The sequence below is a fragment of the Myxine glutinosa genome, chromosome 4, assembly GCF_964187855.1.
Source record: "Myxine glutinosa chromosome 4, kmMyxGlut1.1, whole genome shotgun sequence".
Taxonomy (NCBI): domain Eukaryota; kingdom Metazoa; phylum Chordata; class Myxini; order Myxiniformes; family Myxinidae; genus Myxine; species Myxine glutinosa.
Window position 1 is genome coordinate 99,773,877 of NC_136264.1, and position 16,997 is coordinate 99,790,873.

A 16,997-nucleotide genomic window follows, 5' to 3' on the forward strand; every position below is an offset into this window, starting at 1 on the left:
AAGGACTGTGTGGACAAGTAGATCTTCTGTGCTGGTGATCCTTAGTATATGTGACTACACTGTTTGATTCTCATATAACAATGCTAACGACGAGTCTGGCTGGCAGGAAAGCCTAGAGGTTTGCACACACAACACACCTATGAGTTGTCTAGCCTGGCCTTGAATCTTGGCCTAGCTATAAACTGCCGTTCTGGTGTTTCGCAGGCAGGATGATTCGTCAATATGTGTCCCTTGGACAGACATTAAACTCGGCTTCCCTTCTGCCGGCATTAGTTGGCGAACGTTAACGATCCCACGGTTTCATTTGCCAAGAGTTGGTGAGCTATCGCTGGCACTCCAGCTAAATTGCAAACTCCTGCTCTAACCTACAGGGAGAACTGCAACAGCAGCATAGCTGCACCCCAGCAAAGTATGCTCTCCACAGCCATGTCTACTACAGAAGAGAGATGTCTGTCTGTCTGTCTGTCTGTGTCACCATTGTTCTCAGAGATGGCTGAACGGATCTTCGTCAAACTTTCAGAGGCTCATCAGTGAGTGCCTGGGAGTGTTTTAGGCAAAAAAAAAAAAAAATTGAAAAGAAAATCGTTTTTTTGGAGTTAAAAAAAAATCGCTCGATTGTGCCGAAGCCTTTTTAAATCAATGACAGTTATATACAAGTACACATTCGCATAAATAAATACAAAACAATCACCAGACATTTGAATACAAATAAATCAAACAATTCCGGAAGTGTACGAAGTTGGTAGTATGGCTTCTTCTTCCTCTTCCTGGGAGATGGGGGACAAAAACGTCCCTCCACCCCTTCGCCCTCCTCCCTCCCCCCCCCCCCCCCCCTACACTCTATCGTATAAGGACCAGCCTGCTTGGGGGAAATCTCACTCGTCACCTGTAAAGTATCTCGACAAACTGCGATCAATTGTCGTACGCGTTTATTCACTCTGCCGATCAAGGCCCGATTCACAGCAGCGCCATCCGAGCTCTGGCGTAGGGATACAACCCGGTCCCGGTGTAGGGATACAATGGTGAACATTTGCACTGCATACATGACATCCTCCCCTTTAAGTCCAAAATTACCAAGAGCAATACGTGCTAGATTTCCAGAATTGACATTTCAAAAGCAACATTTCCAAACCATGTGAAAATATGTGTGCAAACGGTTATGAGAATAATGAAAATACGTGAAAATAGAACATGTGTCAACGTGAAAAAAAAACATCTTCAAAGATTCAACCGGTCGGGTGCTTTTCTCTCACGCATTGAGCGTCGCGGTGTACCAGTGGATACAGAGTCCGAGGTGATTCCTTTGGGTCGCGGTGTACCAGTGGATACAGAGTCCTAGGTGATTCCTTTGGTCTCCACGAAGGGTGTAGCGTTTGCAGAGGTTTTCGGGGCATCCAAGCCGGCTGGAGCGGCCACGACGATCTCCGGCAGTGGTGGGTCGAACTGTTGTCCTGACTGTGACGATGCTACAGGCTCCATCGACTCACAGTGACGGTAGGTTATGTGGTCCTGATGTCGACGAATTTCGCGGCCGTCCTGCAGGCGAATCACACTGGACAGTGGACCTGGCTTCTCGATGATGTCTCCCGGTAGCCACGTCGCACCTGCACCAAAATTTCGGGCAAACACTGGATCTCCAATGTTGATACATCGACTGTTGGACGTCTTATTGTGCACCAACTTTTGATTAAGCTGGCTCTGATAAACATTTGATGATATGTCTGGTTTGAGATTGTCAAGTGTCGATCTCAAGTGTCGTTTCATCAATAACTCAGACGGAGCTGCACCGGTTGTTGATTGTGGCGTGATGCGGTATTTGAACAGGAGACGAGACAGCTTTGTTTCCAGGGTTCCCTCCTGAAGTTTCTGCAATCCGGATTTGATGATTCCCACGGATCGTTCGGCCAAGCCATTTGAAGCCTGGTGATGTGGGCTGACAAACTTATGTTTGATGCCGTTCCGACGTGTGAACTTGGCAAACTCGGTACTGGAAAAACACGAACCGTTATCACTCACGATCATCCTGGGCAGACCATGAGTGGCGAAACAGCGTCTGAGTCTTTCGATGACAATGGCTGACGTAGTACCACGCGTCACATAGGCATCAATCCATTTTGTGTGCGCGTCCGTAATTATTAGAATCATGCTGCCGTTAATAGGCCCGGCATAATCGAGATGTAGGCGATGCCACGGTTCGCTGGGCCATTCCCAGGGATGCAGTGGCGCTTTCGCAGGTGTATTCCGGGTGCTCTGGCAGGGGTAACAATGTCGAACATGATGTTCGATATCAGCATCAAGATTCGGCCACCACACATAGTTTCTGGCGAGTGACTTCATCTTCACAATCCCGGGGTGACAGTCATGGATTTCATCCATGACCCTGGAACGCAGATTTTTCGGGATCACGACACGACATCCCCAGAGTAGGCAACCATTTTCCACGCTGAGTTCGTTTTTACGTGCTTTAAAAGCCGCAAAATCTGGGTCACCCTCAGGTAGCAAATGCCATCCAAGCTGTACAGCCTGGACAGTTCTGGACAGAACGGGGTCTCGTCGAGTATGAGTGCGGATCTGGCCGGAATCGACAGCACAATCTTCCAGATGATCCATCAGTGCGATAATGGATCCTGGTGTAGGCGAATCATCAACGGATTCTGGAAGGGGTAACCGACTCATGGCATCTGCATTTGTGATAGACGAACCGGGCTTATAACATATGGTGTAGTCATAAGCAGCGAGAAACAGGGACCAGCGGATGATCCTGGGCGGTAGTGTGTCAGATGTCGCCTTAGTTGGACCAAACAGACTGGTCAGCGGCTTGTGATCAGTGCGAAACGTGAAATGATGTCCAAGAAGGTACTGGCGAAATTTGCCGACGCCGAAAACGATTCCCAATCCTTCCTTGTCAAGTTGGGAATAGTTTTTCTCTGCCGGGGACAACGTTCTGGATGCAAATGCAACCGGTCTTTCCGTACCATCAGGCATCACGTGCGATAATACACTCCCCACTCCATACCGACAGGCATCGCATGTCAGCACAAGATCCTTCTCTGGATCAAAATGAACGAGAACATTGGACGATTTGAGCAGATCCTTAGAGGTCTGGAATGCTGATTGTTCAGTAGACCCCCAGCTCCAGGAGACTCCTTTCCTCAAAAGCCGATAAAGGGGGCCCAAAACGTCGGTCACATTCGGGATGTAACGACCATAGAACTGAAGCAAACCGAGGTATGACTTCAATTCGGTCACATCTCGTGGAGAAGGAGCATCCTTGATAGCTCGGACTTTCTCATCTGTCGGGTGTAGACCCTCGGCATCAATCGTATGACCCAGGTACGTGACTGATGGCACCATAAACTTGCACTTGTCTCGACGCAAACGTAGGCCGGAGTCCGAAATCTTCTTCAGAACTCTCTCCAGGTTCTGTAGATGTTCCGCGTCCGTACGACCAGTAACCAGAATATCATCCTGGTAACAAACGACGTTGCGTTCAGCGGCAAACAAACTGTCCATGACACGCTGATAAATTCCAGGTGCAGATTTCACTCCAAAACTAAGTCGGTGGTACCTATACAACCCACGATGCGTGTTGATGGTAAGATACTGTTTCGAATTCTCGTCCAAGCAGAGCTGTAGATAGGCGGATTTGAGATCGAGTTTCGTAAAAGTCTTGCCTCCCGTGAGACGAGCATAGAGGTCTTCGATCCTCGGGATTGGATATTTATCCAATGAAGAACACCTGTTCACGGTCATTTTATAATCTCCACATATGCGGATGGACTGGTCCGATTTTATGACCGGAACGATGGGCGCCGCCCATTCGGCATACTGGATTTGCTCGATGATCCCCAGATTTTCAAGATGATCCAGTTCCTTGTCAATCCGCTCACGCAGGGCGAAAGGGACTGGGCGAGCCCTGCAAAATATAGGATTGGCATCCCGGTCAACCCTGAGTTTAGCCGTATGTCCTTTCAAGGTTCCAAGCTCATCCTTGAAGACATCCGGGTACGTATCCAGCACATTTTTGAGTGTGTATGCTGCGGTAGGAGAAACGTTGGCTGCCCGGAGTTGATGAATGCTTTCCCACTTCAGTCGAATTATGCTCAACCAGCTCCTGCCGAGTAAGGAAGGGCCCTTTCCAGGAATGACGATCAGGGGTAGGTGAAACTCACGGTTATCGTAGCCCACCGTGACATCACATGTACCGCAGGGAACAATCTTCTCACCTGTATAGGTGGAGAGTCCATAGGTAGTAGGTTTCAGATGGGGTCGGTCAGCATCACTCCACAGGTTTGTGAAAACAGCATGGCTGATGAGCGAGACGGCCGCACCAGTGTCGACCTCCATTTGCAATGGTCGATTGTTGACGACAACATTGGCAAGAAGAGGGTCCCGCCTATGGTGAGAATCAATATGAAGCAGGTCATACGATTCTGAGTTGTCGGAAACAGAGCTCACCTGGTCAAGCTCGGGTTCCTCCGAACCGATAAACTGATGAATCTTGTCAGCAGCTTTTCCTTTTCCCGATTTGCGAGTGATGCAAGCTGGAGCAATATGGCCAGTTTTCGAACAGAAATGGCAGGTGGCATCTTTGAACCGACACGTCTCCGGAGGGTGCTTTCCGTTGCACCGAAAACAGTTGTTGTGGGTTTGAGACTGCACTGGCTTCTGACGAGGAGCCTTGTTCCAACGTTGTGGCTGAACATGATCCAACCGATTCACAGCAGGGCTGGTACCAGATGAGCGAGTGGCACCGATGCTTGTAGCGTTGCGTTCAGCACTTTCCATGGAAATGGCGGTGTCTCTGGCATTTTGGAACGTCAGTCTTCTCTCAGCAAGCAGGCGTCTACGAGTGCGGTCATCGGACATGCCAACCACCAGCAAATCACGAAGCATGTCATCGATCGTGTCCCCAAACTCACACAGATGTGACAGTTTTTTTAGGTGTGCAATGAAGTCTGCGATCGACTGACCTTGCTGCTGTCTGCACATGTAAAAATTAAACCGACACAGGATGACTGAAGGAGATGGGTTGCAATGTTCCTTCAAAGCGGCCTTGAGCTCTGCATACGTGAGCTCCTGGATTGTTCGAGGCCGAATCAGGTTTTTAACGAGTGTGAACGTCTCACCTCCGCAAACGGACAGGAAGACGGCCTTCATCCGGCCTTCGGTCGCAATGCCGTTCGCCTCGAAATAGAAAGACAACCGCTCAGAATACGTGTCAAAATCCCCCTCATGAGGGTCGAATTCATCGATATGGCCGAAAGATGTCATGGTCTAGATGTTTACCTTCGTCGCCATGTAAAGTATCTCGACAAACTGCGATCAATTGTCGTACGCGTTTATTCACTCTGCCGATCAAGGCCCGATTCACAGCAGCGCCATCCGAGCTCTGGCGTAGGGATACAACCCGGTCCCGGTGTAGGGATACAATGGTGAACATTTGCACTGCATACATGACATCACCATTTCTCCCCATCATTCACACCCTTCTGGAAGTGTTAAGGGCATAAAGTTACTGACCCTGGGGTGACGTGTTAGTTGGAGGTTTGAGACAGAACTTTAGGGTGCTTTACAGACTGACATGAAATTGCTCCCCTTCTCCAAATGGCCACTTGACAGCATTGCTTTGCTGTAATGTAGTATGTTTCACAACTGCTACCGTAGAATAATAAGAATGGTACCGATGGAAAGCTAATAAACAATTTACTTGGGAAAATATGTTTGTGTCTGTTTAATAATAACGATTCCTGTTTTAAAAGCCCATTTCCTGTGAATGACGAATCAGAGGCAGGATGGGGAGCTTAACACAGTGGTTCCAACAGCAATATATTTATTATTCTACAACAGCAGGAACCCTTTGGAAGGAAACGGAAGAAGTACAAAACATTATATATATATCAATATATCAATAATTTGTGAACCGATAGGAAAATATATAGAAGTATGTTGGAGGAGCACACAAACAATATCAACCACACCCACCACGGAAGGAGCAACAACATCAAATACATGTTTATATAAGATCCTTTTTTGGATGTTTCAATTTATTCTACATCCTCATTGAGATTCACAGATGGACATGCAATATGTTTGTGAAATACAACATGCTGTCTTTTGATTAAATCCATCAGCAAAGCGACGGGTAAGCACACCGAGCAACAACGATTTGTGTCTTATCACATGTGGACATTTCCTTGGGGAAATTCAGAAAGACTCGCAGAAAGTCTTATTGCTCGTATTCATCAGTGATGCAGTGTTTTTTAAATGATATTAATGTGTTGCTCTTTGCAAGCCTCACCTGCATTTCCAGTTTTCTCTCCTGAGAGTTTGCTTCTCTATCCATCCTGTCCATTGCATGCATCCTTTCCTGCATCCTTCCCCCACCCCACTCCCATTCCATCCCATACCCATTGTTTGTTCAAGTCTCCCTCTGCAGTGCCTTCCCTTGACTTCTTCACATTTTGTTGTGTTTCAGCTTTTTGTCACTGGTCTACACATAATACCCCATAATGTCAAAGTGGAAATTTTCTTTTTTTAGAAAAATTTCCAAAATAATTAAAAATGGACCACCTTTAGAGGCCATTTTCCCCCACAGAGCGGGGGTTGGCCTTTTTTTTGGGCACCGTGGTCCCCTTTTTGAAGCAATGTTTTATGGCCACATGCCCTTCCTGCCACCAACCCTGTTAGTCGCCTCTTGCGACACACAGGGAATTACCAGTGAACTGGTACTCAATTTGCCAACCTCAGAAGGATGACAGGCTGAGTCAACCCCCCTGGTGTTAATTCAGCAATTGACCGGGATTCGAACCCAGGATCCTCGGATCCCAAGCCGGCACCCTAACCGCTAAGCCAACACACATAATACCCCATAATGTCAAAGTGGGAATTTCCTTTTTTTTTGAAAAATTTCCAAAAAAATTAAAAATGGACCACCTTTAGAGGCCATTTTCCCCCACAGAGCGGGGGTTAGCCTTTTTTTGGGCACAGTGGTCGCCTTTTTGAAGCATTGTTTTATGGCCGGATGCCCTTCTTGCCACCAACCCTGTTATTTGAGAAACGTGATGACATCATCCCTACCTGAATCCAAAATAATTAAAAATGAAAAACTTAAATGTCTTGAGTCACCAAGTATTAAACCCCATTGCTGTTACACTCCCAATTGAGTTAAGATGCATCCAATTTCCTTTGATAATCCTTGAGATGTCTTGATTGGAGTCCACCTGTGGCCAATTCAATTGAGTGGACATGATTTAGAAAGAAACACACCTTTCTATATAAGGTCCCACAGTTGGCAATGCATGTCAGAGCAAAAACTCTACCATGAAGTCCAAGGAACTGTCTGTAAACTCCAAGATAGAATTGTACGGAGGCATAGATCTGGGAAGGGTATAAAACAATTTCTACAGTGTTGAAAGTTCCCAAGAGCACAGTGAGCTCCATCATTAGGAAATGGAAAGAATATAGAACCACGGAGACTTTTCCTAGAGCTGTCCATCAGACCAAACAGAGCAACCGGGCAAGAAGGATCTTGGTCAGCGAGGTGACCAATAACCCAATGACCACTCTGACAGAACTACAGAGTTCCTTGGCTGAGATTGGAGAATCTGCTGGAAGGACAACAGTCTCTACAGCACTTCACAACTCCAGGCTTTATGGGAGTGTGGCCAGATGGAAGACACTCCTGAGAAAAAGGCACATGACAGCACACCTGGAGTTTTCAAAAAGACACATGAAAGACACTGAGAGTATGAGGTAAAAGATTCGGTGGTCTGACGAGATGAAAATTGAACTCTTTGGCCTGAATGCAAAGCTCTACGTCAGGCGGAAACCGAGCACAGCTCATCACCTATCTAACATCATCCCTACCGTAAAGCATGGTGGTGGCAGCATCATTATATGGGGAAGCTTTTCAGCGGCAGGTACTGGGAGACCTGTAAGGAGAGAGGGGGGCAATAAGTGGAGCCAAATAAGGCAACTCCTGGTGGAGAACCTGCTTCAGAGTGCAAAAGACCGTAGACTGCAGCGAAGATTTATATTTCAATCGGACAATGACCCCAAGCATACATCCAAAGCAACACTGGACTTCAGAACAAGAACATGAAAGTCCTTGAGCGGCCGATCCAAATCCCAGACTTTAATCCCATTGAGAATCTGTGGAAAGACTTGCAGATTGCTGTTCAATGAAGCTCCCCATCCAACTTGACAGAGCTTGAGCAAATCTGCAAATAATAATGGGAGAAACTTCCCAAATCCAGATGTGCAAAGCTGATTCAGACATACCCATCAAGACTCTCAAAGCTGTAACCGCTGCCAAAGGCGCTTCTACAAAGTATTGACTCAGAGGGTTGTATACTTATGTGAGTAAATTAGATATTTCTGTGTTTCATTTTTAATTGTTTTGTAAAAAATTCTGAAAAATATTTCATTTTGACACTGTGGGCTATTATGTGTAGATCCATGACAAAAAAAATCTAAATTTAATTCCTTTTAAATTCAGTCTGTGACAACAAAATGTGAAAAAGCAAGGGGTGTGAATATTTTCTGAATGCGCTGTATATTGGCCTTTTACTCTAATGCTGCTGTTTTCCCTCTCTCATTTTTTTCTGGAAATCTGTGCCTTTTTGTGTCAGGTTTTTTTGTTTTTTTTAGCCTTTTAACTTAAAATATCTAAAAACAACATTCACATTGTTATGCCACTCTTGCTGCAGATTGTTCATGTGTAAAGAAATGATTTTTGTAATACATTTGTTTGTAGGAATGACAAAGAGCGTTGGATATCAGCTATCTCAGTTCCCACAGTAGAGGACGGGCATACAATTTATGAAGATTGGGGTATGCTGACTTTCATTTTTATTTTATTTTTATTATGTTTCCTGGAAGGAGGCATCAAGTGTTTAGTCTTGGTGTCCGTGGTTGTCCCGCTTTTTGAAGAAGAATTTTTCAATTATTAAATTTTCAATTTAATTTTAATTTCAATTTAATTTTTCAATTATTATAGTATCTTTTCAATTTTCAATTATTTAATTTTCAATTGCATAAGTTAGGTTGAAGAAATTGCTCATTTGAATATTTGATCACCAGATGCACTTACTGCCACGTTTGGCTTCGATGTGATGATATGTTATCCATAATCGGTCATTATTTTGCACAATTACTGAGAAATGATTTTGATATCCTGTAATCGGAATGCAGACTGCCCCAAGGTATGTTGCATCCACAACTATTCAGCAGAGGAGGCAGATGAGCTGGAAATGACAATGGGAGATATCATTAAAGTGACTAAAAAGACAAGTGATGGTGAGTTCTTGGCTCGGTTGTATTTTCCATGTGTAACATCCTGCAGTATATTTATGTTATCATGTAAGCTTTCAGTTGTGTTTGATCACAGGACTGTAAGGGTTGGATTCAGCAAATGATAACAGAGTGAATTGCTCAGACTTTAAATTTTGTATTACAGACTTTTAACACGAAACACAGAATGATGCTTTTGATTTTTTACTGAAAAGATGACATGCCCTCCAATGCTCAATCTGAAGACATGAAAAGAACTAAGGAGAGCTATGGCACAAATATGCTGAGCACTTTTTATATGGGGTTTGAAATTAATGGAAGAGCTCATGGACATGGGTCAACATAGCTCATGGAAGAGCCTCAACTCATTTGTAAGAGGTGAATGGAAAAACTACCTGCCAGAGAGACTGGCTCAAAAGGGCCAAACATACAAAGAAGACCCAACTGAATTGGAATGGCCTAATCAGTTACAAGTCCGATGTGTTTTTCAGTCACTGACTTGAACAGCACCTATGCATTTATGGCAGCCAGGTCTAGAATGTTGTAAAACACATGAACTGCCAAATACGAGATCGAGATCCTGTTTTGATAAATTACTTCCTGGCCATGTGATGAACAATATCCACTCCATACTTTGTTGAATGCCACATATGAGCTTGTTGCACATTACCCAGCTGTCCATCATTTTATTACATTTGGTGACTTGGCATTGTTACCACTTGTGCTTTGCTGGAGGCCCTCCTCCCAACTACTCAACTGCTGTGGTTCTTGTGGTGGCAACTCTGATGAGTACCCTTGTCGGAGCTCATCAACAAGTTGTGCAATGAAGTCTCGTCGGCTGATGTGTTTCCCAGTCACTGACATGAACAGCACCCATGTGTTTATGGCAGCCAGGTCCAGAATGTTGCAAAACACATGAACTTGCCAAATACGAGATCCTGCTTTGACAAATTACTTCCTGAGCATCTGATCAACAATATCCACTCCGTACTTTGTTGAATTACAGAAAGGAACAGTCTCAGGAAGCTTCCTGGGATTATCTTTCCCTTCTACAATAGGGTGAAGGGTACTGAGCAACAAAACATTATTTTCTCTTACCCTGGTAAACAATTAGGGTCGTGTCACCATGCTTTATCACAGTAGTCGTGTAGCGCTTTGCTCTTGAGTTGTTCACTGAGGAGGGGACTTCTCTCTGTACACGATTCATTGTGCTCACTATGCTTGTCCTCTTGCATTTCAACTTCTCTGCCAACTTTAGAGAGGTGAAAAAGTTGTCCATGGTAACATTTCTTCCCTTGTTCAAGTAATGATGCAAAAGACGTAGCTCCACATTTTCAGACAATGTCTGCAGGATGGTGCTTATATTTGCCCAGGTATGGAAATCCATTCAACAGATACTTCAAATATACATCAATGCTCAGACCTTGTTGACCTTTGGTCAAATCGTAAGAATCTCATTATATTACAGAATCTGTTCCTTTATATGGTCTTATGAAAGAATCGTGGGCCCCAGCTAACAGACCACAGATTATCCACTTCAAGTCCTTTTGCATGGTATGTTCCATTGGCAAAGTGCGCAGCAATAAATGCATCCTTTTTCAGCCAGATAAATCGACCATTCATCGTTATTGAGTTGTCTTCTGGCCTCAGTTCGGTGCCTTTATTTATGTGTTGTAGTATGGGTTCAACAATGAGCAGCCGTTAGGAACTTACAACACTCTCTTCTCTGATGCTACGCTTAGCACGTGATGTCTGTTGGTCTTTGGGCCTCTCACAGCACATTATGAAGTGCCAATATTCCAGGAGCATTTGTGCTAATGTCAGTAATTTTCCAGACAGTTCCATCTTTCACAGTCTCCTTATAGCCTGTTAGAGCCAGTGTTATTACTGGTACCCTGGGACTCATTCGGCCACCACGCCATCGCCCTCTCCCGCATATGCACACTGTTTACTGTTGTGGTCTTGCCTCAGATGTCTCTTCAGGTTGAGTCACTTTCACTCGAATGCTCCTGCTCAGGAATGTGGTCATCATCTCCCTCTTGGTTACTTTCGACATTATCATCTCCCTCTGACTCATTTTCAGAAAGCTGCTGCAGTTGCTCGTTTTTTTTGGGGCTGTGAGTCCTGGCTGCCGCACCATGTTTACTGTACAGCGCCTGATGTTACACTTTAGGAAATCGAATGAATGAATGAAAATGTTGAGGATTTTACGTGCACGTCCAGCTTAGCAGATTCTGCACACAGAGATGACATTGCATCAAACATGGATTGACAATAGCTTATCTTGAATTACAATTCATCAATGCTGAATCTATGTGCAATGTTTTATGCAATACGTTTCCTAATCGGGCAAATTGACCATAGTGGCAGTTTTAGGTATAACAACGTGTAATTAAAATGTGGTTGATGTCAATATTTGGGTGAATATTAACACCCAGTATCATGAAAAGTCAAGGAGCCTCAAATCTTTGAACAAAACATATTTGTTTGTGGTCAAAATGACCGCTCCAGCAGTTCTCGTGATGCCTTATATAATGAATGCTATGAGTTGCGATCGCATAAGAAAGCTTGCGTCGAAGAAAAATGGTAAGGATATGAGCAGCCCTGTAAATCAGTTTGGAGATATGGTCACCCCGGGACGGGTTTTTGCTAATGCTGAGGTCAACAACTTCCTCCACCTCTGCAGCAGAACTCCACCTCTGCCAGCAGTCAATCTGTGACATATATTGGTGTTTATCATGTTGCAGATGGTTGACAACATTCTTTTCTGCAGATCTGAAGACAGGCCTGTCACAAGGGCAAGTCCTGGCACAAAATGGAGCAATCATTGGCGAAGTGACAGAGAAGGTTTTCTAGTATTAAATCCTTATGAAATGTCAAGTTAGGCTGTTGATGTCTTGTTTGGAGTTTAGAGCTTCTTTGGAGCTCAATCCATAGTTGAGAAAGCAGAAGGGGAATGTCAAGCAAGATTGGATTGATCTGGACAGAAGTCAAACTGGCAATTGGAAATCAAAGAATTGATGAAGAGATGGGTCTTGAGGTCAGTAGCAATAAGGGATTCCATTGTCTGGCTTAACACGAGATGAAGTTAACCAGTCTGTAGTTAAGTGGAACTGTCTTGGGATACTTATTTTGAATAGAGGTGAAATTGTTCTGTGATGAGGCTGTCTTTGAAAGACTTGAAAAAGGCAAAGAGAGTGCAGATGCACAACTATTCGGGGGATCAATGCGACGTGACGAGGTGCTGAGAAAGTTTTTGGTGGACCGATACCGTTTTACTTTAGATGGAGAGAAGTTCACTTGTTCCAAGGAAAGGTTTTTATTGGGATAGTAGGATTTTGATTGAAAGGTGACAATTGGTGATGGAGGCTTTCATTTGATAAAGGTTTAGTTTAGTCACTTTGGTGTAATACCTGCATATTAGGACAAGTTCTGGTGTGCAATAGAGAAGCTGATAGAAAACGTGAAAGATGAGGAAATTGATGTGGAAGGAGGAGACCTAAATGGACATGTGGGAAGGAGTATGGACGGTTTTGAGGGAGTTCATGGGGGTTACGGATATGGTGTGAGAAATGGAGAAGGTGAAAGGATTTTGGAGTTTGCTGATGGAGCTGATTTGTTGATTTGTAATACTCAGTTCCAGAAAGAGGATAATAAGCTTGTTACATACACGTCAGGTGGGTCGACGACAACCGTTGACGACCTGCTGGTGCGTAGGCGAGATAGGGGGCACCTCTGGGACACAAAGGTGATCCCGGGGGAGGAGGCTGTTTCACAGCTCCACTTGGTTGTCTGCGACATAAGGGTGAAAGGTGCGAGGAGAGCTCGGCGGGTGAAGTACCAACCGAGAATGAAGGTGTGGAGGTTGAAAGAGGTGACAGTGAGGGGGGCATTAAAAGAGAGGCTGAGTCTGGTAGAGGATGATGTGGTTGCGCTTGAAAGTGGTTGGATGTCAATGAAAGATAGTCTGTTGGGAGCCATTGGTGAGGTATGTGGATGGACAAAAGGACCACCGAGGCACTCGGAAACATGGTGGTGGGATGATGAAGTTGGAAAGAAGATTGACGAGAAGAGGAAGAAGTTCAAGGGGTGGCCGAAGGCGAAGGGTATGGAGGCAGAAAAGGCAGAGCATGAAAGTTATAAGGCAGCCAAGAAGGCTGCAAAGAAAGAGGTAGCAAAGGCACAGGAGGCATGTAGGAAAATGTTCGGAGAACGCTTGGATTTGGAAGAGGGTCAGAGAGCGGTATTCAGGATTGCAAAGCAGATAGCGAAAGAGAGGTGTGATGTGATGGGGGTGAGTTGCTTGAAGGATGAAGTGGGACAAATCGTTGTGGACCCAGATGGAATTAAAGGAAGATGGAAGAGATATATGGAAATACTTTTGAATGCAGAGAATAAATGGGATGGCAACATCGAGAGTAACCCAGTTTTAGGATCGGCAGAGAAGATAACCGAGAAGGAAGTTGAGGGAGCGATAAAAGCAATGAAGAGTAGAAAAGCGGGAGGGCCAACAGGAGTTGTGGGAGATATGTTGAAGGCAGCGGGAAATTTGGGTGTGAAGAGAATGACAGAGATCTGTAATCTGGTGGTGAAAGAAGGCCGCATTCCAGTGGATTGGGAACTGAGTACCCTCGTCCCTCGATACAAGGGGAAAGGTGACCCTCTGGACTGTGGCTCGTATCGAGCGATAAAATTATTGGAGCATGGAATGAAGGTATTGGAAAGGGTGTTGGAGAGGAGGATAAGGAAGAAGCTGAAGATTGACGAAATGCAGTTTGGGTTTATGCCAGGAAGAGGAACGACAGACGTGCTTTTTATTGTGAGGCAGTTGCAGGAGAAGTACGGAGAGAAGAGGAAGAAGTTGTTTCTTGGGTTTGTTGATCTGGAGAAAGCATTCGATAGGGTTCCACGTGAAGTAGTGACATGGGCATTGAGGAAGTTAAGAGTGGAGGAATGGTTGATCAGAGTGGTGATGGCAATGTACAAAAGAGCGCGCACAGCTGTAAGGACGAAGGACGGGAAAAGTGGTGAGTTTGAGGTGAAGGTGGGGGTGCATCAGGGGTCGGTACTAAGTCCGCCACTATTTGTAGCTGTGATGGAGGTGCTGGCTCGGAACGTAAAGGAGGGTTTACCATAGGAGTTGTTGTGTGCAGATGATCTCGTGTTGACTGCAGAAAGTATGGGTGGACTGAAGGAGAAGATGAACAAGTGGAAGGAATGTATGGAGACAAAAGGTCTGAAGGTGAATATCGGAAAAACGAAGGTGATGGCAAGTGGTAAAGCATGTGGTGAGGTGAAAAGAACTGGGAAGTGGCCGTGTGCTGTGCGCAGCAAGGGTGTCGGAGTGAATTCCATTCAATGTACAATGTGCGCTGAGTGGATTCATCCAAAATGTAGTGGTTTGAGAGGGTCATTAACCAGTGTGGCAGCTACATTCAAGTGTAAGGTGTGCACAGAGGGAGCTGCAGATGGAGGAAATGTTGAGTTGGATCTTGGAGATGGCGTGAAGCTGGAAGGTGTGAAAACATTTTGTTACCTAGGAGACATGCTGAATGGAGTTGGTGGATCAGACTCGGCAACGGTTGCTGAAGAAGTTTCGGGAACTGAGTGGCGTGCTGACGATGAGGGGAGTGTCATTGAAGCTGAAGGGAAAGGTGTATGCTGCATGTGTGAGAAGTGTTATGATTTATGGGAGCGAGACATGGGTAATGAACGTAGGGCAGCAACGAAGGGTGGAAATGCGAATGGTTCGGTGGATGTGTGGAGTATCGTTGAGAGAGAGGAAAGCAAATGATGAATTGCGAAAGATGATGGGAATAGAGCCTGTGATGGATGCTGTGAAGAGAAACAGTTTGAGATGGTTTTGTCATGTGTGGAGGAAGGATGAAAGTGACTGGTTGAGAAGAGTGATCGAAATGAATGTCGAAGGAAGTAGAGGACGGGGAAGACCGAGAAAGACTTGGCTAAAGATGGTCGAAGAAGAAATGCGGGCAAGGGGGTTAACAAGGGGAGATACAGAAAATAGGGCAAAATGGAGAGGATTGTCATGGGGACCGCAAGGCTAACCCCCTCTCTTGCAGGGAAAATGGCCTTAAAATGCCTGTTGTTTTGTTGTTGGTGTAATACTTGTATATAGGAAGTGACACTATGTAATATGATACAATAATAATGGTCTTCTCCTGCAGGCTGGTTTCAGGGTGAACGAATTTGGGATGATGCAGTGGGTTGGTTTCCCTGCAGTTATGTCAACGAGATCAACGACGAACACGTCCGTGCAAGGCATCTTCGACAACGATATCGCCTCCTTTGCGCCCTGACACATGTGTATGAAAACTAGTGATATGCGAATCCTGACCTTCACACCATAACATTTGTGGCCTGACTGTTGTTCCTTGGACAATCGAAATAAGGATGTCTTTGTAAAAACCAAGGATGCTCCTCTCTTTGATATCCAAGACGGACAAGGATTGCGATGTTGGTCCAGTTGGCTATGTTCTTGTCATTGTACAAATTGAGTTTTTTTTTTTGTTGTTGCTCAGTTTCCAAGATAACTGATCATCACACTTCCAATTGAGGGATATCGTTAACAGTTCAGCATTACGGATGGACTGACTCTATGCGACTTAAATTTGATCGCATTCCACAGTGCAAAAGTATTTAAAAGTGCTGTTCAGATTTGCATTACAATTTTTGGTCAAAGATTGCCTTCTGCTATGTATCTACAAACAGGGCCGGATTTACCCAAGTGCCCCGGGGCACCCACCACCCAACACGTGCCCCAGGGCCTTCACCACCCAATGTTGTGTCGCTTAAATGGTTGCGTACTTTTGTCGAGTCCAAATGCGGCAGTTTGTAGCACTACGAGAAGCTTGCCGCAGAAAAATGTGGCAATTTCAGAGTGCACCGAGGTTCAGAAACGTGTACGCCGACGCAACGTTCATCTGGATGACCCAGGAACACCACAGCCGGTTGTTGAACAACCTGATAAGGACTCTGCTGAACAACCTGATAAGGACTGCTATTGATAACCTATTGAGTGTGCTCCAACAGCAAGTAACAAGCATATGATGAGATCTGCAGATTGTTTGGTTTCTTCAGAAAGTTGCACTCGCTGAGCTCCGCGGAATTGTGTATTTTATCCAATAATGTAACCTGTTTGGAGCCTGCAATGTTCTGAAGGGAACTATATAAATCTAAAATTGAATAGGGGTGCCACAGAATAAGATGTAAGAGTTTAGGATGCCATCAGTGAAAAAGGTTGATAACCACTGCTTTACTTCATCGTTGGTGGCAGAAAGGGCCACTACCTCCCATGTTTGCCACGAGTGTCCACCACCATAAATCTGGCAATGTCTACAAGAAAGCCTTGACATAAGCTCTTGTTACTGTTGTTGTAACAAACTCTTGTTACGCAGGCATACCTAGGCTGTTGATGCCAATAAACATGAAGAGGTTTAAAACAAGACTATTAATGAAATGTGGAGGGCTTGATGCCTGCGCAGCAGCAATTTAACGATGGAGCTCCAATGTATGAAACATGCTTGAGAATGAATCCATGAGCTCCCACAACAACTTATAGTAAGGGCATTTTATGAGATATTTCACAAATCTGTTAACTAAATTGTTACCAAAAAATTTCTTCACCAATATGTTTGTAAAGGTGTGTAATAACATGTGTTAAAATGTTGAAGTTCAACTCCCGT

General features: G+C 44.9%; 1 protein-coding gene across 15 annotated transcripts in view; it reads left to right on the top strand.

The window, feature by feature from the left end:
- The window catches only part of LOC137425935 (uncharacterized), a 215,846-nt gene extending 199,089 nt beyond the window's left edge, over window positions 1–16,757 (top strand). For all 15 annotated transcript variants that reach the window (XM_078776203.1, XM_078776202.1, XM_078776211.1 and 12 more), the window contains 3 exons: window positions 8,759–8,835; window positions 9,196–9,300; window positions 15,480–16,757. In XM_078776203.1, the coding sequence (XP_078632329.1) occupies window positions 8,759–8,835; window positions 9,196–9,300; window positions 15,480–15,631 (334 nt within the window). In that variant the 3' untranslated portion in view covers window positions 15,632–16,757. The remainder of the gene's footprint in view (window positions 1–8,758; window positions 8,836–9,195; window positions 9,301–15,479) is intronic.
- Window positions 16,758–16,997: the final 240 nt, after the last annotated feature.